Here is a 25,960-nt window from a genome sequence, read left to right as displayed (position 1 = left end):
GCTTGTGAAAGAGGAGAGACAGCACTCAGAGAGCAAAAATGATCTATGTCAGAAGAGACTGGAATGCCAGCTCCCCGGCAAGCCACCATAATACGCGCATCACGGAGGTTGTTAAATTAGCAAGTGAGAATGGTTATCAGAGTTATTTTAAGATTGTCTCTTTGCTGTGCTTGATAAAGATCGCCCCAAGTTAGCCATACAAACACTAAGGAACTTCAACTCTTTAGCCCTCATTAGAGAATTCATTACTTTCCCTCCTCAGCTACTGACCGTATATCCATTAATTTTGAAGAGAAATTTCTCATTTGCCTTTCCTCCATCTTTGTTGTCTTTGGATAGTAAATGATAAACAATAAAGTGCACCCACCTCATTCTCCAAAACAGCTTTGAAATTTGAAGATTTACTAAACACAGACTTATTAGCTATTGAAATCGTCAATAATTTCACTATAGCACCCACGCAACATAAATCATTACTGACATTGGCTAACAAGGGTTTAAGAGTTGGAACATGTCCGTAATAAATTTCTAGACAGTTAAAAATCACTATAATTTTATTCTAATGCATTATAGATTGCCTGTAATGTCATCCTGGCTGGGGTGACCCATTTCTAATTTTGAACAGCTGTTCAGCTCAGGAGTTAGTTAATGATTAAATATAAATTGCCTGATTTATTAGTCTGAATGGTTGAGACTATAGCTTCCAGGTCAATGCTATATAGACAAAATCATCAGTCTTGATGCTTTTCAGAAGTTAACTGTCTCCTGTTCTAGTCAGAAAGAATTTATCCTCAAAGGAAAAGGTCTGACATCTTCAATTAATCCTTAAAAGAAGGTGCGTGTGTGTATACAAATATATATGTGATTTGTTTTTTGGCTGATTAACATGATTTCACCTTCTTCCTCTCCTCGTCTAAATCATCATGCGTAAGCCAAGCCTTTGGAAAACACTGCCGTGTGTCAGAGACACATGGTAGAGACTGTTCTTTCCTTCAGAGAAGTTTTGGACATCTTAAACCTACTACAAGCAAACAGTCTAATCAAATGGCACTTTTTCGTTTTCTTAGGTACCTCACAAATGGCAAACCCTTCAAACTACTTAAATCACATCGCTTTCAATGGGAATGGGTGTAAACTCCACTAGGAGCAGTGGAATTTCTCAAGTGATCTAAGAAGAGTAAGTCTTCAGGGGCTACAGAATTTTTTTGTTTCTGAACACAGGAGGCTCCCCAGACTCAACCACTCATTCATTCAACAAGTATCTACGGGTGCCTATGACGTGCCAAGGATTATTCTCTCTACTTGGGATCAAGCGGAGCAGAAAACAGATGGAGTTCCTGTTCCTGTGGAGCTTATATTCTAGTCAGGGGAAAAAAGACCTCCCCGTAAGAATATGTACTCACATACGTTCATCCGTAAGTGTGTCATGTCATGAGAGATGCTGTGAAGAAAATAAAGCAGACCATAAAAAAAGCTATGGTGTGTGTGTGTGTGTGTGTGTGTGTGTGTGTGTGTGTGTGTGCGCGCGTGCATGGGCAGAGCAAAACCATGTAATAAGGAGAACTTTCAGCAGCCACTGGAAGGAAGTGAGGGAGCTACTGATGTCATTATTTGGAAATGTGTAAGCCATGTGAAGGAAAAAGGCAAAGGTCACAAGTATAGGAGTGACTAAGAGTATGAGGACAAGCAAGGAGGCCAGTGAACGAGAAGCTAGAGGGAAGGTGACAGATGTAGGGACAGAGAGGCATCTGGGAGCTGGATCATGCTGATCAGTGAAAGCCTTTGGACTATAACTTTAGGCAATGAATTATTGGAGACTTCCCTGAATTATTAGAGGGAAGACATGGATGAACTTAATTTTTTTTAATTACTTAGCTGCGACAAGGGGCGTGGACTTTGGGGGGCAATCCTCCAGAGCTAAGGAGTGGGTGGCCTGGACTAGTGTGGGGGACAAGGCTGGGATGTGGAATGGACTCGAAGGTACAGCCCTTATGCTGATGGAATGGGTGTGGGTCGTGAGAAAGAGAACAAAACCTCGAGAGTGAGTCCACAGCTTTGTGCTGTGACTCCTGGAAGAACAGACTTGTAAGTACTGAGATGGAACGCAAAGAACGGATTTTGCAGAACGGACCCTGAACTGATGTACCATGAACCATGAGTGTCAGAGAGGTGCTGAGTTCAAGTTTGTAGGAAATTTTAATTAGATTTGTTTTGAAGTCGACTTTAAAAGTTAGGCTATCGCCCACCCAACTCGTCCTGATACAAATCCTCCTTCCTTTGTGGATAAGAGAAACCTGAATTTCAAGAGTGGTGATGGGTCCAGCCCCACGAGATGAACTGCGACTGGCAAAGCCGAGGATGATAACCCCATTTCCCATCTTCCTGGCCTTCTCTGAAGCGGATGTGGTTAATCCAGTTCTGGCTAAAGAGGCGTAAATGGCTGTCTGCTAGACAAGTCTCAGGAAAACTTCAGTTTTTCATGGAAAACGAGAAGAAGCCAGCCACTACAGATTATTTTCTCTCCCCCTTGAATCTGGAGGTATAGCAGCCCTCGGGATGTAGGGACATCTGTAGGGCTGCAGAATGCAGGAGAGCGAAGGACTGCGTGCTAAGCATGGAGAAGCAGAAAGGTAAAAAGAGATTCATTGTCTGACCACCAACTCCCCGAATCAACAATGGTAACGGTCTACCCATGCAATTTTTTTTTTTTTTTTGCAGTATGTGAAAAATAAATTCCCATTTGTTCAAGCCACTATTAATCTTAACTTTTCTATCACTTTCAGTTCAATGCATTTCTAATAGTTTAGTTATATACTCTTAGGTAGCACTCAAATAAAAACAGCAGCTTTATTGAGACTTAATTCACATATTGTGATATTCACCCTGTAAAGTACATCACTGAGTGGTTTTTCACGTATTCACAGACTTGTTTGATAATTCTCACTAATTTGAGCATGTTTCTCTCACACAATGGACGACCTCTATACCTGCTGGCAGTTACTCCAGCCCCCAGCAACAGCTCATCTGCTGTCTCAGTAGCTTTTTCCCCTCTGGACATTTCCTATACATGGAATCATGCAACCTGTGGCATTTTGTCTCTTCTTTCACCTGTTTCCACTTATTTTATATTTTCAAGATTCATCCATGTTGTAATACGTACCAAGACCTCAATCCTTTCTATGGTCAAATAATAATCTATTATATGAAGATACTATACATTGGAGAGTCAATAAAATCTGGACTTCCTGAGGACAAAGGCTATATGTTCTTCTACCACTTGTGTTCGAACAGGAGAAATTTAATAAGAATTGTTTCAAAAACCTTTATTCAATAGTGGCCCCTGGGTGGCTCAGTTGAACATCTGACTCTTGATTTCAGCTCAGGTCATAATCTCAGGGTTGTGAAATCAAGCTCTGCGTCGGGCCCATGCACATCCTGTTGGTCTTTCTCCTTCTCCCTCTGTCCCCCCCACCCCCGCTATACCCTCTATCTAAAATAATAAAAATCTTTTAAAAAATCTTCATTTAATAGGATAACTATTAACATTAATATGTCAGTCACTTGTCAAAGCATGTCACAGGAGGAAAAAGCCAACCAACAAAGCAGACTCGGTTTTAAAAAACGTTTTGATGGTACCACTTGGTTGCAAATGTCTATTAAAAGGATCAGACAACAGTTCAGTCCCACAGCTACCCAACACCTGTCCTCAGTTTCTAACATATCTCAGAAAACCACTGAGTTCCTGGCTCCCTACTAAAAATGCAGAGAACCCATCACTTCTCCCTTTCGGTCAGCTGTAACTATGGTACGAAGGCTGATTATTTCCTTTCACTATTGATTCCGGGTCTATTTACTTATTATTGACAGCAAGTAAAGATAAAATCCAAAAAAAAAAAAAAAAAGGGTGATCTCAAAATTTTAGCTGGAATTTTGGAAGAAAAGGTCAACTTGCCTCAAGTTCCTTCACAAGTCTATTGGCTAGTTCAATAGTTTTGTGAGTTTGGTTCACCTCTTCTTGACATTGGACTTTCTTGGCAATTGCTTTTTCAAATGAAGCTGTAAGTCTGCTCAGATGTCGATCCAAATCCTGGTAAGAGTGAAAATTAGCTTGTGAGCCACTGTTAGGTAAAATGGAAATAATATAATCATCGTGAAGCATCTACTACCTTCAGGTCAATGGAACCAGCCTCCCAGCCTCCTTGACCTTTGCCCCTGTAAGCATACATATTTTGCCTGCCTTCTGCACTAAGCAGAGTGCACACAGCCACTGGCGGGGGTTGTTGGGGGGAGTGCGGGGTGGTGGATGAGCCCTCCAGACTCACACACACCCTGGGTGCATGTCTCCTCTCCCTTGTACCGAAGCCTCATCCTCTGGTAACACCTTTATTCATAATAATGGTCATTTTTTGGTTCTCCACCTCCTGACTCTTTTCTTATTTTTCAATGATCCATAACTCAGGCAATAAAGAGGGGTGTTAATGACTGAGCCCCTCCAGACCTCAGCAACCTGACCCAGCCTGGGCCATGAATCAGATTGTATCTGGAAATAGGCCACTGAAACTCAGAGGTATGTCACTGCCTTTAGCATCAAAAGACCAGGAAAGAGGTGCACATTTTGGAGGGTTTCATTTGGAGAGGGACCTTGTTCCACTAGGCACACAAGAAAGCAGGGGACAACCAAGCTGTAGAAAGAGAAAGAAAGGGCAGCAATAGAAGTCACAAGGCTCTGGAGAGACACTAACAGACATTCACGGCAGCCTCCCGTTTCCTGGATCTCTGCTCCCGAGACCAGCTCACACTTCTTTCCCTCAGAGTCTGTGACTCATCCTCAGCTCCTTTTTTGGCTTAAGGTTTTCTAAGTAGGTTTCTGTTACTGATAGCCAAAAAAAACCCCCCTTGACTAAGAGTACAGTCCTACAGGGACTCCCTACTACAGCCTCTTGCTAGCTGCCAAATTCTAACAATCCCAGAGAATTATAACACGGCTTTTGTAAGTGAGTGCCAAAATCTCAGAGACTTTAGTAAGCAAACCTATCAAACATACACTATTCATAAGGAAGAGATGGCTTATATGTGTCAATGGTCCAATTATCGTATCAGTATTTAGTTTAGGCCATTAAAGCAGCCCCTCTAAAAGAAAAAGATGTACGGGTCTGACTTAAGATTAAGGTGCAAAATAAGGTCAGATATATGAGAACAGGTGAACCAGTTAGAAATCAGACTAAAACAGGGGCACCTGGGTGGCTCAGTGGGTTAGGCCTCTGCCTTTGGTCTCAGGGTCCTAGGAACGAGCCCCGCATCGGGTTTTCTGCTCTGCAGGGAGCCTGCTTCCCCCCCTTTCTCTGCCTGCCTCTCTGCCTACTTGTGATCTGTCAAATAAAAAAAAATAAATAAATAAATCAGACTAAAACAAATAATATTTAAGTGTCCGTTTTAGGTTATTCAAAGTGCTCGTGGTTTTATAAAATACGGGAGCATGTGGGAGCTGTGGCATTCGCCACCCATGCTCACACAGACTCCGCTAGCAGTGAAGGCCCGTCAACACGGACTGCTTACAACCTCTCTGCACCTCGGTCTCACCGTCTGCAGAATGGAAGTCATGTTACCCAGCTCATAGGGCTGACCCAAATATACACACAACTATGACATAAAATGGTTATATCCATGCCCGCCTAAAGTTGGGGAGGGGAGCAGGATGTCGAGAGACCACAGTCTCTTACAGTAGTTTCTAGGTCTCTTGTGAGGAAGCTCTGACTGCTTTTTTTCTCTTTCCTAAGACACCTGCATAGCGAATAGGCGTGGGAGACAGAGACGGTGTTCCTCCCTGGGCACAAGACAGAACTGTCTCGCGGGAAGAAGAATGATGATGGGTTTCTTTCCAGGGGAAAGCCTGAGCCAGTTCAGTCACTGTGCTGTTTAGACCGGGACTCCTGTGCCTGCCATGTCTCTTGGCTGTGACACTAAGATGGTGGACGGCATCAGCTCCCACGGGGACTGGGGGGCCAGAGAACCAACGCACAACATCCGTACTGCTGGCTGCCCTGTCCTTCACGGGGTCCTCTGCTCTCTCACCCCCTTGGGTCAGGTCTCCCGCCCGCCTCCATAAAACTGTGGCAGGCTAACTTGTTAGCTTGCAAGTAGGGTCAAATGTCGGCTCCTTCACAGTTCTTGACAGGCCCTGGCCTCTCAGCTTCCAGAAGTAAATGGAGTGAGGAAAAAAAGGGGTGCAGCCTATCAGCTATCCTAAATCAGGGCTTGGCACACTTGAGCGTGTATCAGGACCACCTGGGGGGCTTGATAAACCCAGATCCAGAGGTCCCCCACCACAGTGTCTCATTCAGTCAGTCTGGGGTGGGGTCTGAGAATCCATCCTTCTAAGGAGTTCACAGGGGACCCTGCTGCTGCTGGTGGTTTAGGGAACACACCCGGAGAACCAGGGCCCCAAGAAGAAGGACTTCAGATGTTCTTTATGGCTCCCCTTAGCTCCTGGATGTTTGAGAGACGCGCCACTTTTCTTCCACTCCAACTCAGCCAGTTCTTTTCTGCTCAACCTTCCCTAAAAGGTCACCTTTTAGTCTTAAACTAGAGATCGGAGTAAAAGGAACAAAAACATGCAGAACGACTCTGGTTTGAATGAGCTGCCACACAGATGCCAGTATCAGACATGTCCCTCCTGTGCGAGGGAGGAAAGCAACAGGAGATGGCAAATCAGGAGGAGAGGCCAGGAGGGAGGCAAAATCAGAGGCTGCGGGAAACAAAGGCAATGCTAACAAAAACTGTAATTTCACTTGGGCTCCCGCACCCGTCTAACCTGTGCCAACAGATAGCAACTACGCTGAGGTTCTCTGTCCTTGGTGGGAACGGCATTAGTAACTTTTCTTTGGAAATCCATTTGTGGTACAGGGATAGAGGGGGCCCATTCTTCATCAAGACATTTCAATTACTACTCTGTCTTCTTTTCTCTGCGTCCGCAAGTTTAGCTCTGAGGCTTACGGAGACTGAACCTCTGCTCTGCTGTGGGCTTCTGAAAACAACTGACATGAACAATTCATTCAGCGAGTTGCAGGCTGTGTCCAAAGGATTACTAATTCTACAACCCAAGAGAGTCTTACATGTAGGATCACATGTCGCTGGCACCCTCAGCCCTTTATCTATGGACATTAAATTGCTTACAATCGGCATGAAGCCATTCACAGCAGACGGCAACTTTTTTTTAAAGGCTTTGGTCAAGTTGACAAAGTTTTGACCAATGAAGGTGGTTTTTCTAAAATGAGTACACTTGCTCTAAGTTTATCAACAGTTTGCCTGTTTTTATCTCAGTAGTCACCGGGTATTTACTGAATAGCACGGACGGCACAGTAACAGGAAATACATGTGGATGGCATGGAGAGGAGAGGATGGGCGAGTCACGTGGGCAGGAGCGGGGAGTGACGGTCGGAGTGACAGCCGGTCGGAAAGTGTAGGAGCGGCAGCACGCTGGGCAGGGACGAGGTGTGGATGACTGGGAGAGGTGCTGAAATGTTCCACACCTTAGGAACACTTTTGGGGCCATTAGCCATCATATCAAAGTAGCGACCAGAAAGAAGACATCTTTTAATGATTGAATAGTAAAGTTGAGGGCCCTATTTAATCCCTTTCTGTTATTTTCAAAAAGTCAATACCTCCAGTTCTGCTCTGGAAAGATGATCTCCCTTGTCTTTGGAGAACCTGCCCTTATATCTGGGAGGTGCTCTCTGTTAGCACGTGCACCCCCCCACATTGCAGACTTTTTTTCCCCCCGAAGTGACAAGTAGTGGCCTCAGACACAAGCAGGTCTAATTCTGGCCTCATTCTGTAAGAAGCTGGGCTTACGCGCTGCCCGGCTACTGTGAGCCCCAGACTCTAGGACTACCATGGCTGCTGAGTTCACCTGCTCAGGGACCCATGGCAGGATTCACTCTGCGACGGGAACATCCTCCCCGAGGTCTAGCCTCGGCTCCCACTCCTTATGCTTTACCCTCCCACTGGACCAACAACTCCCTACATCTGTAACCTTCACAGCCACGTTCTCAACTCTACATTCCTGAGCCAGGCCTGCCTCAAACTCCAGCTCTGACAGCTCAACACCTAACACATGGGTTTTCCACAGGACGAGCAGAAACTAACATGTATGCGGCACTGACTGTGTACCACATACTGAGCAGTATCTCAGTGCAGCACGAGTCATAGATGGAGTGGGGGTGGGTAACAGGAACCATGCCCAGCTAATTTAAGCTGCAGGGAATTTATGGGAAGGAAATGGAGACTGAGGAGGCTATTAGGGAGGAAAAAGGCACAGAACCACATAATAGGCTCCCGGGAGTTCCTGAGGGTCTTAGGAATAGGAATTCCTCCCAAGTCTCACCTGGACCCTGTCTCTAAATGCATGACCTCTGTCAGCTGTCTTTATTCTTGTGCTCATGGTTCAAATTCTAGAGACTGAGGTGAAAAATGGCAAAGCTTGGATCGTAGATCCAGCCTTTAGCTGGAGAACAGGAGGACACCTCTGGGAAAAGCCCCACCTGAGTGTATCCAATGAGGAGGAATCATCTCCCCAAGATACTTCAGGCTGTTATCACCCCCAGAAGGGAGACTGGATCCTAGGTCGCCACAGATCACAAACGCCCACCTTGAAAGGCAGCTGTTACAATCACCGTGTCATAGAAACAGAACTGAAGCCCCGGGCGTTCCCCAGGTTGCCAGAGTTGGACAGTCTCATCATCTCCGTGCAGGGCACCGTGGGCTCAGTAGCCCTCTTCAGGTCCCTGCCCCCTCTCCACCTGCCATCAGCCAGCCAGCCAGCCACCTCGCTCTCTCCCTCGCCGTTGCTCCTGCCTTAGTGGAGACCCTACAGGGACCCACTGTGGGCCTCAGACTTGTCTTCCTGCCTCCGGGCACTTCCCACCCTCCTGCCCTACTCAGTTGTTTAAAAGGTAGTTTGATCACATCACCAGCCTATTAAAATCTTTCAAAATGTCCAATTTCACTTGTCTGGTAACATTTAAATTCTGTAGCAGAGAAGTCTAAGAAGGCCTTTGCTCCTCTGTGCACGTTTGTTCCTGGTCACTCCGTGCAATTCCCAACCTTCCCCCGAATGCTCGTCTTCCTTCGGGTTCTGGCCTATTGAGTTTCCTCAAGTACAACAACTCCATTTCCTTCTTTTTCTTTATTCTTTCCCAGGAATACCTTTCTCAGCCTAGTTATCCCTGGGATTCCTAGGAAACTTTTGAAGCCCGTGCCAAGTACAGCTTCCTTATGAAATTTTCTCTAATTTCTCCAGAAACGATCTTCTTTTGGTGCCCCCTCACAGAGACACACAGTCACAAATGTACTTACAACACCGGGCTGGAACGACCGGGTGCATAGTTGTAGAAGAGTAACAATGACCATATTTGTAGCTGATGTTCTCTAAGCACTTACCATGTGCCCAGTTTCACACTAAATTCTGAATATGAATTGCTCTCATTTAATCCTTATAGTCCTACCTAAAAAGTATATGCTGTTATAATGCTGATTACACAGATGAGCCAACAGAGGCTTGGAGAGGGGAGCTAAGTCTCGAGGGGTGAAATCGTACATCCTGGAGCTGGGATATCTGCCCAGGCAGTCTGGCTCCAGGGTCCTTGCCTTGAATCACCTTGTGCTACGCTGCTCCTTCTGCTCCCAGGCCAGGAAGGATTTTTAATGGGCAGAAACCATCCACGTTTCTACTTTTTCAGGTCAGGGTCTAGCACGTAGCAGACAAGGAGTATCTGCTGAACGAGTAGGCAAATGAGTGTATGGAGGAAAGCTCAGGCTCCTTTATGCTTGCGTGGACTCAGACGTGACCCTGTCTGGGGGTGGGCTACCATCTCTTCTTCAGTGATGCGTTTTGCACTCACCTCAAGCTTTTTCCTGATAGCCTCGAGTTTTTCAGTAGCTGCAGCCAATTCGAAGTTGGCTTGGGCTAACGCTTGCCGTTTGGGCTCCACGTCACAGTAGACCTGAAAATCCATATGGGGTTTAACTCATGGGGTAGGGAGAGGAAAAGAGGACACATAATCATTCAACCCTACATCTCAGCGAAACTTTATCATTAAAACTCCCATCTCACCTGGCTACTTGGGTTTTATTTCTTAGCCATGGCCCTACTCAATGGCAGAGCCAAAAGTGACACGGCCTTCCTAGTTCTGTCTGGTTGTTCATGACTGAGTCATTGCTTCCAGACAGGAGAGTCACACATCCTTGCCTAAAGTGCTATAGACAATAAACAACATTCAGATGGTACCGTAAGTATGTCCTAAAATTTGGAGACAATCTTCCTTTCATTAGAAATTGCAGTAGGCAGGAACTATAGTTCAAGCGGGGACCAAGTTTTGATTTTAAGGCAGAAAACATGTGTGGAGAAATTCTCTGAACCCAGGAAGGACCGTGGGAGATAGCCTCCCAGTGTTAACCGCACTTCCACTCTCCAAGTCCCTGCCAACTTCAGGGTATGTTACTTGAACAGGTGGTTTGAGAACGTGGGGTACCCACTTTCTTCCCTGTTAGCAAGAGAGGAAGGAAGTGACATTTTCTTTTCTCTTCTAAAGTAAAACCACACAGAACACAGCCACAGTCTAGCTCCGTGCTCATTTTTCCACCTATGGTGCAAAGAGAGCACAGGGGTCAGACATTTTCTCAGGGAGAGAGGCGATATGTCAACTACCATCTGTCCAAATGCTTGCTCGATAGAGGCTTCCCCTGAAGAGACAGACCAATGGGGTCCTATTCCTGTGAGTCCCCTTCATAGGGCCCCGACATAAAGGTTATATAACCTGGTTTTACAAAAATCATTTTGGGACTGCCGTTGATTACACTTGGTATTTCCTCTGTAATTCTATTTTTGAATATAACATATAACCTTCCAAGAAAAAAAAAAATGAGATGGTTCTTCCAAGTCAAGGGCCATACACTGTTCCCTTTTTACATCCAGCCTTCTGCAAAGTGCTGGCAAGACAAATGGCAGGTGCTAAGTACCTGATAATTGAAATGATCATTGCTCTCTATGCTGTCTGAAAATACAAACTTTTGGATTAGACCGTAATATGGTCACAAGTGTATTTGTCGTTAAAATACTAAAGCAAAAAAAAGTGGGAGGATCTATTTCCTCATCTCATTAAGTCTACAATAGATGGTGTCAATTCCTGCATTGAGCATAGGCACCAAGTTGAAACATGAATTAAGACCTGCGGTTGTTTCGAGTCAATGTAAAATTAGTATCTATTTTATTTTTAAAATTTTTAGGAGCGCCTAGTTGGCTCAGCGGGTTAAAGCCTCTGCCTTCGGCTCAGGTCATGATCCCAGGGTCCTGGGATTGAGCCCCACATCTGGCTCTCTGCTCAGCAGGGAACCTGCTTCCTCCTCTCTCTCTGCCTGCCTCTCTGCCTACTTGTGATCTCTATCTGTCAAATAAATAAATAAAATCTTTAAAAAATTTTTTTTAAAAAAGATTTGAGAGAGAGCAAGAGAGCACACAGAGGTAGAGTGAGAGAGAGAAACAGACTCCCTGCTGAGTGCAGAGCCTGACGTGGGGCTTAATCCCAGGACCCAGAGATCATGACCTGAGCTGAAGGCAGATGCTTCACTGATGAGCCACTCAGGCACCCCACAAAATTAATATTTTAACATTAAGAAATATAATTAATCTATCAGCAAGTTTTTAATCTAATCTAATCAAATTAACTGCTATTTGATCTACAATAGCTGATCACTCTATCCTAAAAGAAAGTTAGTTTCAAACATTTCAAATATCTTCCTGAGTAGACCTCTTGTTTAGTCTGACATTTTCAGATCTCACTCTGAGAACTTCATCTTATCCAGGTAATTAAACTTCACACTATTTTCCTTTTTTTTGCCACCATAAAAATTAGTATCCTGATGGTCTTTGTGAGTAACGGCTGTAGCCCAGCGGAGTAAGACTGATACCTCGTAGAACTTCACGATGTTGATGACCCAAGCACATAGACCAGCTGCTGCAAAGGATTTGGTCCGAATCAGGCTTGGATTGAACTCTGGGTCTTTCAAATACTGCTCTTTTACTACTTTTAGACAGTTCTCTGGAATGTGCTCTTTGTCATAGTTAATTAACGCTTGCAAAAAGTCATCAACCTGTAAAGCAAAAGGACTGATTGCAATGAACCTATTTTGGCTGCAGAGAAAATTCCAAGATCAAAAGTTAAAACCAGCTTTTAGGACTCACATCACACAAAGGCAAAATTGGCAAGCTGCATTTATCCTACTGTTTGACTTGTTCAGTCTTTATGGTATGAAGTGAGAATTAGCAATGGACACTTTCAAAATCTCTTCTATCCCAGGGTAAAATATTCAGTCCCTGCACAGGAGGCATTCACATTTTGAAGAAAAGACAGAAAAGAAAAGGAAAAACACCTACCAAAAGCCCCTCTGCCTCATCTTCTTGTGCATTAGTACCATTTTTCCAGCATAAGAAATCCATGTAATTTTCTCCCTCCCACACTTAACCGCTTTCATAATTTTGCAAATAATTAGCAACCTTCCGAGTGCTGCTAGTGTTGACTTAGGTATGCTGTGAGCCCAAGCTAACCTCCAACCTGGCAAACAAAAACTGTAAGTCTAGAGCAGACGTGGTCAATGGTCGATTACATTGACGAATGCAATGATGATCTCCTTTGGTTTGAACATCGTTTGCTGTCAAGTAGAACCATGGGACTAAGAAGAGAAACTGCAGGGATGTTCCTCTTGCCAGGCTATCTGATACCTTTCCCATGAAGACTTTAGCTGCTTTCCAACTCCGGTCTTTAGGCACTCTGCCCCAGGGAGCCAGGAGGACCATCACAGCCGCGGTAACGTTGGTAACAGCATTCGGTGGGTTGGGAAAGGCTTTCAGCTCAGTGAGATTGACCTGAAGAAAAGCAGAGCCACACTGAAGAGTGGGGCAGGGCTGGGGAAGAGCTGTGAAGTTAGCAAGCTGGTCGTCAGGGCCTCCTCCCTCTCCTTGTCCCGCTAGTCTCTGTTTGGCAGTCTTTGCGGCCCAGTGACACCATCTTGGGACCCCAGGAGGTTAGGTTCTCACCAGACACTTTTCTGATACTCTGGAAATTGCACTGGTCTTTTTTCACTTCCAAAAAATTCTCCATCTGATACACCATTCCATCTGAAGAGCCTGGCTCGCCCAGACCAGGGAATTTTATACACAAAGTCTTTAATGTGTTTATGGGTTCTATCCTACCTATGTAATATATCTGCATTTTAACCAGGCCCCTTCCAGAAACATCATCCCTTAGTTGAGTCTCTTGGTTTTTGTTTTCCTGCACAAAAAACCTCTTTGATTATACTGTGTTGACTCTCAACTGAGAATGTGCCCATATAAGCTGAACCTACTCTCTGTACAACTCCCTAAACTCCTCTGGTTAAAATCTTGATTTACCCCACATTGGTATTAATGTTGGTATGAACTACTGGTGTTAAGGCAAATACTTTGAGGCGGGAATTACTATCTATGAGCAGTAGATGTAAGTTCATGAGACAGGATTTACAAAACTAGATACTTCCTGTAACATGTCATGAGCTACCTAATATACTCTTGCTTATAAAACCTACCAGATGTTCAACCCGGTGCTTCTCCCTTTGTCCCTCCCCCTCTGAGCATGCTCTGTTTCTCGCTTTCTCTTTCTCAAATAAAATATAAAAAAAAAAAAAAAAAAAGGAAAGAAAAAGAAAAAGGACTTGAATGATTTTTGTGAAGGGCAGCTGCAGTCTGGATCCTTTACTCTTTGCGATTGAATCTTAAGAACCTCAGGCCTGGGGACGCCTGGGTGGTTCAGTTGGTTGAGCAGCTGCCTTCGGCTCAGGTCATGATCCCAGCATCCTGGGATCGAGTCCCACATCGGGCTCCTTGCTCATCGGGGAGCCTGCTTCTCCCTCTGCCTCTGCCTGCCATTCTGTCTGCCTGTGCTCGCTCTCTCTCCCTCTCTCTGACAAATAATAAACAAAATCTTAAAAAAAAAAAAAAAGAAAAAAAAAAAAAGAACCTCAGGCCTGGTAATTCCCCAGGGTTCTCCCCAGAGGCCTAGTGGAACCTGAGTATAAAACGAGCTGCGGATTCCTGAAATAACAGTGCCCACAATTCCATTTTTCCTTACAATATCCTTCTGACTACTACACATTATTTTCTCTTAGGGGAATTCGAATGCTCAATGAGGTTTTGCTAATAAGCTGAAGCCAGGAAAAATGATGTGGGCCAAACCTAGGTATCTCCATCTCTAGCGCATTGTTCTTTTCATGAGGATCTCTCATTAATGCCCCCTTCTTATATCCACAGGAAATAAAGAGTATGCACTCAGTTCTTAACACACAATGTGAACAACCAGATTTGGTACGAATCCAGCTGCTAACAATAGAGCTGCCTCTCATGAAAGCAGAAATCCCATGGGATTGGAAGTATTCAGAAGGAGACTGCTTGTCGGGGTGCAGAAGGACAGAGTCCTGGATGGGAAAGGAAGCCACACTATTAAGGATGACCTTAAATGCTTGTTCCCACTTTAATATTTTATGGGACTCACGTTCCTTTCAAAAACAAACAAACAAACAAACAAACAAACAAAACCTTGGTTGCACGGAATCCACTTTGAGTTCAATTATCCAGACCCTGAGAACCTTTAAATACCATGTGGCGGAATCCCATGAGCCAGGTAACGGTCTTTACCCTGTTGAGCGTGTCGAGTGCAGCTGTTGCCGCCACGAGCGCAGGCTCAGCCTTGAGCACGTCAGCCTCACACTCTCTCTGTTTCTGGGACACTTCCGTCTGAATGGTTGTCACCTAAACAGAGAGGAAAAAGCACACAAACCCACAAACACACATTGTCACCTTGGATCTCGCTACTGAACACCACAGGCCAACTCAGAGGCACTGACTCAGTAATCCTTTCGTCTCTATTTTCAACAGGTGAGGAGTTTGTCCTAAGGACCAATTTCTCTCAGGCACCGTGTACACACGAAGCTTTGTATATGCGCCGAATACACACACACCCCAACTCAAATGAACTCAAATACTGAAGTGCCCCAAGAAGGGTTCCAATTTTAAGGTGCTAATAATTTCAAGATGGAGCGATTCCTATGCTCTTCCATTTTCTTTTTGGGAGTGTCCTGGACAAGGGGAAATCCAAGTTGGCTCAGTAACATAGGCAGAAAATATTATTGCTAGAAATCTCTGATTTTTGTTTACATTTGCCCGAAAGCCACATTGGCTATTCTTTAGGCAAAGAGGGAAGGATTTTTTGGTTCAACTGACTAGAAGTACTGTTCTTTCTGTGTGTTCTTTTTTTTTTTTTTTAAGATTATTTATTTATTTGACAGACAGAGATCACAAGTAGGCAGAGAGGTAGGCAGAGAGAGAGGAGGAAGCAGGCTCCCTGCCGGGCAGAAAGCCCAACGTGGGGCTTGATCCCAGGACCCCGGGATCATGACCTGAGCCGAAGGCAGAGGCTTTAACCCACTGAGCCACTCAGGCGTCCTTTTCTGTGTGTTCTTAACCACAGATCTAATCTTAGTAAAGACTAAGTACTGGTGTCTCTGAGGAGCTGGCAAGAAATGAAAGCTAGGAGAGCCCAGTTCTGTCTTTGGCAAGGCAACAACCACACTGATGTGCACCCCACTGGTGAGGGCCCAGCAGCTCCCTTCACACTCCAGAGAGGGGGCGGCTTCAGCCTCCTGAGGTGAGCACCGATGGTTTGCCCAGAGGGAAGCCATGCTGGTAAACCTGAACCAGGACCAAATGAGAAGCTTTGGAGTTTTTACCCTCCTCTTCCCCGTAAGACATGTATACAAATCAAATGCCCAGGAAGAGTCAATTTTGATCCTTGGCAGAAACTGGAGTTTTAAATCTGTGGCACCAGGCACCAGGGTCCAGTCTCCAGGGGGCCCGGCTTTCAGGGGCAGTGACCAGGGCAGGTAACATGTGAACAAAAGGGCATTTCCTCAGCTGTGTTTGGAATGAACAGGTTTAACTCTACCATAAATTTAACAGTGCTTACAACAAATTACGTTGTCTAGTACAGCTTTATTAGCGGTAATTGCCATTCTTCTGATTAACCATTATTTTGCTGTATACTGTGTACTGTAGCTTTTATGAACATAATTGGTTCAGGGTAGAGATGTGATCTCCTGCCAATCTGCGCACAGCTACCGTTAAGTAAATAAGAAAACCCTGCATGCTTAATGAGAATCACTCCAAACCCCTCAGAACTGCCAAGAATGGACCACAAAAACTGTAAGACCAGGACACTGTTGGTATGCTAGAGGCCACCACCGCAAATAAAAGGGAGTGGAGAGGAGAGTAAGTGAGTTCATACCTCAGGGTTACTTACCTTCCATAAGGATGCATTCAGTCTATAAATGTTATTTGCTACTATTTATAATAGCATCATTTTAAGTTGGTCTCAAGATCACAGAGTATTAGTACTAGGACAGTATTTCTTTTGAGGGCTGTTTCGATGAGACTGGGTGTTGCTGTTCTCCATCTGACTCCCTTACTGTACCTGGAGTATTATTCTTTTGGCTTATCTTTTTAACCAGAGTGATCTTGAACATTAACAAAACTCCACAAATGAAAATGAAAAAAAAACAAAAAACCCTAGGTTGGTCAACTTATTTCTTATTCCCAATCTCCTCTGCACAGTTTTGTTCACAGATCCTATACCACAATCACCATGGGGACTGAACCCAGAGCCAAAGTTAGGACACTCGGAGTTCTACAGAGGACTAACATTTAACTCCTCCTACCTATTCAAATTCTAAGGTATGATCATTTATATATTTCAGGGGCAATGGTAGTGGAGTGGGGAAAATGCTGTGTATCTTAGTGACCTGGTAAGTCTCTGTGCAATTTCCTCTGCCCCATGGCTCCTGGGTAGTGAGTGGTCAGCAAGGTTCAACTTGGGGCAGCAGGGAAGAACGACACAGGTCACTTGGAATGTCATCTTTTCTTGACTGCTGTCTGTTAAAGGAGAGTATTGGTTACTCTCATTCTTGGTTACGCATTCCTTTTTTGCTATTTGTCAAAAGCTCCCTGCAAATGGTTCGTGAAATTTAGCGATGCTCACAGAGAACTAAGTACCAATAATGACTTAATTATGAGCTGAAGGATGTTCATCTAAAAACGCATATGGTATAGCCCTCACCCCAGCACCTCAGAATATGACTGTATTTGGAGACAGGCCTTTTAAAGTGGTGATTAAGTTAAAATGAGCCTATGAGAATGGGCCCCAGTCCAGTCTAGTGGGTGTCCTTTTAAGAGGAGGCACTCTGGACAGGTACGAGGGACACCATGCTGTGTGCACAGAGGAAAGACCATGTGAAGACAGTGAGAAGGTGGCCATCTACAAGCCAAGAGAGAGGCCTGTCCTTGAGAGTTTTCTCCAAGGGGAGAGAGAGAAACAAACCTGCCTCCTAATCTTGGACTTCCAGCCTCCAGAATTGTGAGAAAATAAATTCCTGCGGTTGAAGCCGTGCAGTCTGTGGCATTTTGTTGCGGAAGCCCGAGCAAGCTAACACACTGCTCTTATCTGCCTTTGGACCCTAGGAAATCCCAGATGAGCCTTCAAAATCCAGCCATTCCCACATTTCAAAAAGACAGACAAAACAACAGAAGACCTCTCCAAATCAAGGAGGATGTGCAGCTTTTGAGGAGATTATATTAGCCTTGCAACGTGGAAGGTACTTTAACTCATGAGGCTTACACTCAACTCAACAAAGAAAGCAGCGTGAAAGGGATCCGAGGACCTGTAGAATTTGGAACTGGTAAGTCAAACGAAGCTGCAAGAACTAGTTTTCATAGGCTTCATGGTGCTCGTGTTGCTTGGTCCCTGCTGGTCATGTCAGCGGTTTGAATGGCTCTTGACTGTTTCATGAATCCGAAGGAACACAGAGCGGCCGCCGCTCTACAGGGGATGGCAAGAGGCAGTCGCTATCTGCTTCGTCGTGTTAAATATGGCAATGTACTTCTTAATAAATTCTCGTGCATTAAGCCTTGAGATCCCAACTTCATAGGGTCACAGTGCTCACATATACCCATTTAATAATTGCATACAATCTGGTACATTGCTGAACATAAGAAAAATGTGAAACCATAGCACATATTCAATATTAATTAGTTCCTTGACTCGATATATACTCAATATACTCCTTCCATGACCAATCAATTTTAAAAATTCACTCCACCATTGCTTCAATTTGATTTTTATCTTACCCCTTATCACTAACCCAAATTATCTTGTCACTTTGTCTCCTGCCAGTCTTTTCCATTATAATGGAAGCTACATGAGGGTGCCTTGTTTGTCATCCACGCTCAAGGGCCTAGAAGACTGCCAGGCAAAAAAAGCTGCTTAGTATTTGTTATTGATAATTAAATTGTGCATGATGGGTAAAGTGAAAGTATTTTTATTTCTTGGTATAGATTAGATATAAAATTAGTATGTGTTGGGGCAACTGGGTGGCTCAGTCAGTTAAGCACCTGCCATGAGCTCAGGTCATGATCCCAGGGTCATGGAATCAAGCCCCATATGAGGCTCCCCACTCAGCAGGGAACCTGCTTCTCCTTCTCCTTCTGCCTTCCACTCCCTATGCTTATGCTCTCTTTGTCAAATAAATTAAATCTTTAAAAAAACAGTACGTGTCTTTTCATGTTTGAAGAACTTCGTAAAACAACCAGTCAGATGAGTACGCCAAAACATTTGCTAAAACATTTTTTTCCCTTCTTTGCAAGGATGATTTTGCCTTAGAAATTCACATGCAAGATGTGAAAATACCTCTGGAGCATTTTAAGATCTCTAAAAGGTATTTGTAGAGATAGGTTGTAATAGAACAATTACTAGATCATCATATATGTAATGCTTGAAAAATACCCCTTGGGTGGAAATGGCTCATGATAATCACATCATAATGTGATACATAATCGCTTAACATAATACACTTTTAAGGACATCCTCTGCTTATCTGAAACTCAATGGAAACAGTTATTGCCAGAATTAGGAATTATAGGCCCATCAGCCATGTCAAATGTAGCTTATCTTCAACTTAAAAACAAGGTTTAAAAAAAAAAAAACACCCCAAAAAACAATCGTTCAGCATTCTGACTTTCAGTGTACATTTCAACCCTTTAGTTGTGGAAGCAAGACATCAACATGCTTAATACCTATTAGAAAAAAGGGAAGAACAACTAAAGAATGAATGGCAACTCTACTGGAAAGCTCAAGTCTTTCCGGCATCATAAAAACAGAAGAATAATGATATAAAACCTACTGATTCAATGGCTCTAAGTGTGGTCATAATTTATATTTTTTCATCAACTAAGCCCCGGCTATAATCTTTTGTCTAAAATGAAAGAATATGTCTCAAACAAACGTATTCAATTTTCAAACAAATAAGACACCTAAAAATGAAATACCTCCCTTTTGTGGCCAAAGTCCTGGTAAAAGAAGAGGACAAAGAAGTTATATTTATTTCAGAATTGCCAGTAACCCAGGCATAAAGAAAGCAGAACCTATATCATCTTAGAAGTCATTGTTTCCAACAGTAAAATGAAATACAAAACACCAGGGCCTCAATCGAGTCAAAAAGAACAAATTTGGCTTAGGATTTCATAATAAACTCAAGTTATATTATTAAAATGAAAAAATTTGAAAAACCATCCTGCAAAGTGACGGAATGGGCTTTGTTAACAATTGAGTTGTTCAATTTGCCTAAAAACCGGAAACCTTTAGAAACCTCAGAGGTGACTTCATGACCTTTACTGTATTACAAATAGGCCTGATGTTCAAGATCCACATCCATTATATGCTTGAATGAGCTCAGTATTTATTGTTCTTTCGTATCATTAAAAGAGCTAAAAGGGTGGGAAAATGCATAATGTAAAGAAAGGTCAAGTGGTAATCATGGTGTGAGATGCTGTTACATGTGTAACTATAATAATTCCTCAGATTTTATGCTCCCTGGAGAGGAAGTTGTTCAAAATTGTTCACCTACAGAGGTTTATTTTGTGCTAAATATAGCTCAGCACTCTAATGGTGGCATTAGCCTGACCTTTCGCTCCTCAGCGTCAGCAATGGCCTTTTCCCGGCTCACTTTCTCCGTCTGGAGCCCCATCTTTGTGATCAGAGCTTCGGCATCCTGACTCCTCAGTCGCAGCTCAGCTTCCTGGGAGGCCAGGCGGGCTTTCAGATCTGCCACCTGAAGGCAAAGTCAGCATGTGGGAGCAGTTCCCCTCAGTAACAGCAAACAGCAGACACGGCTTACTTTCTGTGAAAGGAGTGCATGGATCCCTACCAGTCTGCCTCTTTTCCCTCTTTCTTTCCCTCCTCTGACTTAAGTTAAAATGCAGACCTATCTCCCTCCCATATAGGAACACCAAGAATCATGCTTTCCAGGGGTTTTTCTGAAAAAATGTCATTTCTGTCAGCACCAACTAGGCATTTATCCTCTCCACCCAGTCTCCGTAGTCAGGAAAGCGCCAACAGCCATCCCCATTGGAGCACTTGTCCCCTGAGCACATGTCACTCACACCCCCGGGTTTTCCGGCCCTGGGAAGCCCAGGCTCAAGGCAGCAGAGGCCATAGGGAGACCTGACGGGAAGACAAGCTGGAGGAGCTCCCAGCTGCTCTCCCCCAGAACGTCACTAAAGGCTCAGACAAGGCGAAGGCATCAGTACGGCCTGGCAGTTAGTTTACTTTCCGTTTATTTAACGTTACTTTGATGGAAATGCCCACAGACAGGTCTCATCTCTTCCCACAAAATAAGACACGGTCCTCTTAACTTCTTCCACCTCATACAACATTCAACTTAGTACCTACTACTGAAACGCGAACCACGGGTGGCCCATGGGGACTGGGAGGGGTGTGCAAAGCCCAGCGAGCATTCTCAATGGGCATTCCTCCTCTCGGCTCCCCAACTTAACAGCCTCCCTCAGCTTCTGAGGAACTCAGCTCTTTCTGAGGCACCAACAAACTAATTTGCTCTAAAGAATGATTTTGCCCTTTCAGTTGGGTGTTCACGAGGTTCAGAAGGTACCACAAGGTTCCTAAGTGGGTGGATCGTGTAAAGAAAAGCAGAAGTGCTGGAAAACAAATGTGATGCAGCTCTCAGAGACACACGAGAGCAGCTTTATATACCGTGATAACCAACTCTTTATTCTACTTATTTTCCAGAAGTAGGTTGTTATGTTTAAAAACTCATAGAGGCCAAGAATAACCATCATCACTTATGTTGACGCAATGGCTCAAGGCCCGTCAGTGGCTTCCTCTTGGGGAACAACATCTCACTACCGCAGCCCAGAACTCTTGTGACCCCCACCTCAACACAGCCCACTTGCCCTCTGCCTAAATGACATGATCACTACTATTACTGTTACCTGTACGATTTACTGCAGGTTAAGCTAAGAATTATGTTTTTTAAGCCTCTCTGAGAACTCAGGGTGATCATGTATAGTGACATTTGCTTGTCTGTTCTTTTTATCCATGTGAAACACACCCTATATTAGACTAAAATCAAGAGTCATCCAAGACACTAGGAGGAAATGGTGATTTCAAGCCCTGATTTCAGTTTCTAAGGAGGCTGTTAGGTCTGAAATATCCAATGACTCAAGTTCTGGAAGCGAAGCCTTATCTATGAAGAAAGGCCGTGAGGCTATCTATGATGACCTAAGCGGACATCCAGAGAGGGGAGATGGGGCTCTAACAGGAATTTATGGCTTTACTGCAGTGAATAAATAGGGCTCAGGTTTAGACACGTATTTCAAATGGCATGGATATTCCCCTCTGGGGAATGACTTAAGGCAGGTCTGTAGAGGACACATGTTCCAATATGAAGGCATTTTGTTCCCCATATAACCTGATCTCATGCTGTAAGTCTTCCCAATTGTCTACATAAGAAACTATGCTTTTTTTCTATAATCAGTATAATTTTTTTAAAAGATTTTATGTATTTATTGACATGCAGAGAGAGACAGCAAGAGAGGGAACACAAGCAGGGGGAGTGGGATGGGGAGAGAAGCAGGCTTCCTGCCAACAGGGAGCCCGATGCAGGGCTCAATCCCAGGACCCTGGGATCATGACCTGAGCCAAAGGCCGTCGCTTAACCAACAGAGCCACCATAATCAGGCGCCTCCATAATCAGTAGAAATTTTTAAAAGTCTTAGGGAGATACTCAATCTTCTAATCACTCCGCTGATATTAAGAGCGTTCTCTACACAAATACTTAATGAAAAGAAATCACCAGCAGTCCTCCAATTAAAACTTTACATTTCTTCTTAGACTTTCTGCCTTCTAGCCAAGAGGAACTAAGGAGACCCAAGCAGCCCTGGGCCTGCCAGACACCACGGAGAGTCTATCTCTTTCTTTGTTCCTCTCCATCACCTCTTTGTCTCCCCCAGCGGCTGAGATGCTGCCACATTGGGTGTCACTGTTTTCATACTCTCAGCTCTGGTGTTTGGGAAGGGAACTTGAAGTGCGGCACAGGCCATTTTTCCCCTTGCCAAGGCCTGCCCCACCAGTATGACAGTTCAGTCTAGTCAATACTACCATTTCCTGGGGCAAAGTCAACAGGTCCATCAGGGGAAATTATTCAAAGGGACATTAATGCTCTGGGACAAGGATCTCCTGCACACAATGTCTTCTAGCTCAGTTGGACTCCTAGGCAAGTATTCACTAGGAAAAAGAGTCTTGATTTAAGTGAAATGGAAGTAGAAGGATCAGTAGAGAGAAGAAAAAGGAAAGTGATAGATGGCAGAGAGTCAAAGAGTAAGGTAACATGCACACACACAGAGTAAAAATACCCCGTTTTTTCTTTTGAAAGAAAAGGGAAAGATCCACAAATACAGATATATTCTTTGGGGGCTTCCCAACAACTATTCTTTGCATCACTTGATTCTAGGAACTGTCCTGGAAACCTCCTTACTCTGCCTCCTCTTCCCCAGTCGTGGTTCCCCTATCCACTATTGAGCATAGGTGAGTGGTTCCCCAAGAGCCATTCCTGGCTTCCGAAACGAAGGGCACAGGATGCAGGAGGTGCTTTGGCCACAGAATGCGTGGAAGACGTGGCCAGGCAGGCCTTCCGAGTCAAAGGCACCACCGTGTGCTTATTTCTAGCCTGGGCACAGACAGGCCACGTGACACACCTGGGAAGGAAACCGGCCCAATCTCTTCAAATGGGGAGGACTATGACCAAGTGACAATCCTTTGAAGAAGCCCGCTGGAATTCCTGGCCTGGAAGGGACCACCAGGGAGAATTTTTCCTTCTCCATCCCTAGAGCCCCGATGCCTCAGGGCAAGCTGAGCCAGTCTCCAAAGTCTCCATGTTTTCTTTTTCTCATTTTTTTCTCCCCTGGTCACAGAGGCAGCACGGGGCTATGGACAACAGCTTTAGAATAATACAAATCTGGGTTCAAACTCCAATCTCACAGGTTCCGTGGCCTTTAACTCCCTAAAAAAGTGTAGTAGCAACACTAACTTCATAAAAATGTTTATAGTTTCTACAATGAAATGACAGATGTAGAGACCCACACACGGTTTGCGGATTCTCTTCTAACTTCCTCCTGGAGGTTCAGAGTACTGTCCTTCAAGGTAGCAGGGGCCTTATGATCGAGGACAAAGGCCACACTGGACACTTTGTTCGAAGAGAAATGATGACCGAAGGAGATGAGACACCAAGGTGGGACAAAATGGCTACACTTAGGAACCTCAAGCAGAGCAAACCATATTGTGTCACCAGACAGGAAATAACTCTCTCGCTGGGGGGTTGAGAATCTGAGGCCAAAAGGGATCCTCCTTCCACTGCTGTGTGACAGAATTCCTAACAGTGAGCGCAGGGCACCAAAGCAGGCGGACAGAAGATGGGAGTGAGCTACGCACTGAGTCAGACCAACAAGTGAAGTGTTCTCTCCAAACCAGCATGAAAGAGGAACTGGCCAATCCCTTTCTGGATTATGAAAGCATGAGGAGTGTTGTTTTGGTGTCACTGAACTGCACATTTTAGTATTGAGCGTCTTATACAAATGGGTTGAAATGCTGCTTTCCAAGTAACTACCTATTTTTTCACTTTAAGAGCATACATTTTACTCAGTAATAACACATCCCGATCATACCTGAGAGGCTGTGGTTTTTAGCTTTTGGATGCCATTCATCAAGCGCTCTTTCTTCTGGGAGACCTCTTTTTGTTTCTTCTTCAACAGATTCTTAAACAGTGATATTTGTTCTAGAAAACTCTTTGGGGTGGTATAGTTGTGTCTTCTCTCATTCTGGTAGTACCTGGTACTCATTTCATTCACGCTGGTGTGAACGTGGGCCATGAAGAGGCTAATAGAATCTTTGTCCAGTGGCTGAAAATATAAACACTGTAATTCATAAGTAATTCTCCCAAATTAAGACAAGAATGCAATTTAAAAAAATAATTAGCAAAATTATGTTTTTTTGTTTTGTTTTGTTTTGTTTTAAGCAGAACAAATTACAGGAGGATCTGGGAAGACTTGTTAATCTTTAAGAGATAGCCACAGGATTAGAGAGATAACAATAAAGCATTCAGCTTTGCCAAGTAGGGCAAAGGATTTTTATGTGCTCTACATACCAAACCCAAAAGCCAACATATAACACAAACACAGCATTCACAACGTGATTTTTATCTATCAAGTGTGTGAAAGAAAAAAATGGAGAAATTGAGATACAGTACTCTAACAAGGATTTTTGGTGTTGCTTTCAAACTACACTGTAGCAGACAGACAGACAGACAGACACACACAGCTGAAACTGAAGAATACAGTTTTATAAGAACCCCTATAGAAACAAACAGGATGGTAAGGCATAAGAGAAAAAACCAAACAGGATGGTAAGGCATAAGAGAAAAATACCATTTCTATTCTCATTTGGAAAACAAAACAAAACAAAACAGAAAACAAACAAAAAAAACCCAAGTAACTTCCCTTAGAAGGTTTACTAGAGAACCCCCTACTATACCATTCTTTCTGTTTTGTCCTCTATGACTTCTGAAGTAGTTAACTTTTTAATTTGTGGAGTCACATCTCCCTCATTTTAATGATTATTTATTGCATTCTGTACAAGATGAACCGGGTTCAATTAATCAAGGGAAGCCTAAAAATCAATTAATATGAATTAAATGAGCTACACCAACTCTTAGGAAAGTCACACATAATTTACCAAAGTGTTGTCAATAACGCTCAGACGTCTTTGGGAAAATTGCACACAAGCGGCTGGGGATGCAGCGTTTCCAACCTGCACCATTAATATTACAAACAGGGTTCGAGAGGAGACAGGCCAGTTCTTGTTGGTGAAAAGCAACCGCTCCCGAGCAATATCTAAACACTTAGCTTTCCCACCTCATGAAAAATCTGGGAGAGGGTTTCCAGTACATATATATAGGATCATCCTGTGTCCCAGATATCCACCTCGCCAGTAACTGAAATAATGTTTTTAAAGCCAAAGGTATATATAGAATGATGCAAATCCTGAGTAGTCTTTGTTCTCTAGATCTGAGACGTGTGTATGTTACCTAATAGGGAATTCAGAATGTAAACTTCTAAGAAGTTCTAGAACTCCATAGAAATGAGATCCCCTGTGGGATTTTTAAAAAGACCTTCCCTGTGACATAAACATGGATAGAAATGCATTCCTGTCCTAGCTTGTTTTAATGAACCAAAAGCGAGCACATGTCTTTCTACATATAAATACTTCCCTGGCCAAGAACGACCTTCCTCGAGTGGGGCAGGGGTTGGTGGGGGAGGACCTGGCCTCTACCCAACCATGATCCTTATGAGAAGGCTCTTAGGCTGCCCTGAAAAGCTCTCTCCAACAACAGTTTCATTTGTAAATCTGGGATGGAAGAAGTGGTTTCCGGGAGAGCTGGAAGTGGCCCGAGACAACTTGTCTCAATGGGGCAAAATAAC

General features: G+C 44.0%; 1 protein-coding gene across 1 annotated transcript in view; it reads right to left on the bottom strand.

Annotated features, from left to right (window-relative positions):
* The window catches only part of LOC111147239 (dynein axonemal heavy chain 11), a 320,049-nt gene that overhangs the window by 80,897 nt on the left and 213,192 nt on the right, over nucleotides 1–25,960 (bottom strand). Inside the window, exons 56-62 of the mRNA XM_022503160.1 lie at nucleotides 24,149–24,382; nucleotides 20,095–20,241; nucleotides 14,723–14,836; nucleotides 12,776–12,919; nucleotides 11,965–12,147; nucleotides 9,900–10,001; nucleotides 3,953–4,087 (exon numbers count right to left, since the gene is read on the bottom strand). Of these exons, the coding sequence (XP_022358868.1) occupies nucleotides 3,953–4,087; nucleotides 9,900–10,001; nucleotides 11,965–12,147; nucleotides 12,776–12,919; nucleotides 14,723–14,836; nucleotides 20,095–20,241; nucleotides 24,149–24,382 (1,059 nt within the window). The remainder of the gene's footprint in view (nucleotides 1–3,952; nucleotides 4,088–9,899; nucleotides 10,002–11,964; nucleotides 12,148–12,775; nucleotides 12,920–14,722; nucleotides 14,837–20,094; nucleotides 20,242–24,148; nucleotides 24,383–25,960) is intronic.

This window comes from Enhydra lutris, unplaced genomic scaffold, assembly GCF_002288905.1.
Source record: "Enhydra lutris kenyoni isolate GAN:26980312 unplaced genomic scaffold, ASM228890v2 scaffoldscaffold16, whole genome shotgun sequence".
In the NCBI taxonomy this organism is placed as follows: Eukaryota; Metazoa; Chordata; class Mammalia; order Carnivora; family Mustelidae; genus Enhydra; species Enhydra lutris.
Note: the sequence above shows the minus strand (reverse complement) of the source record. Positions and strands in the feature narration are given on the sequence as shown.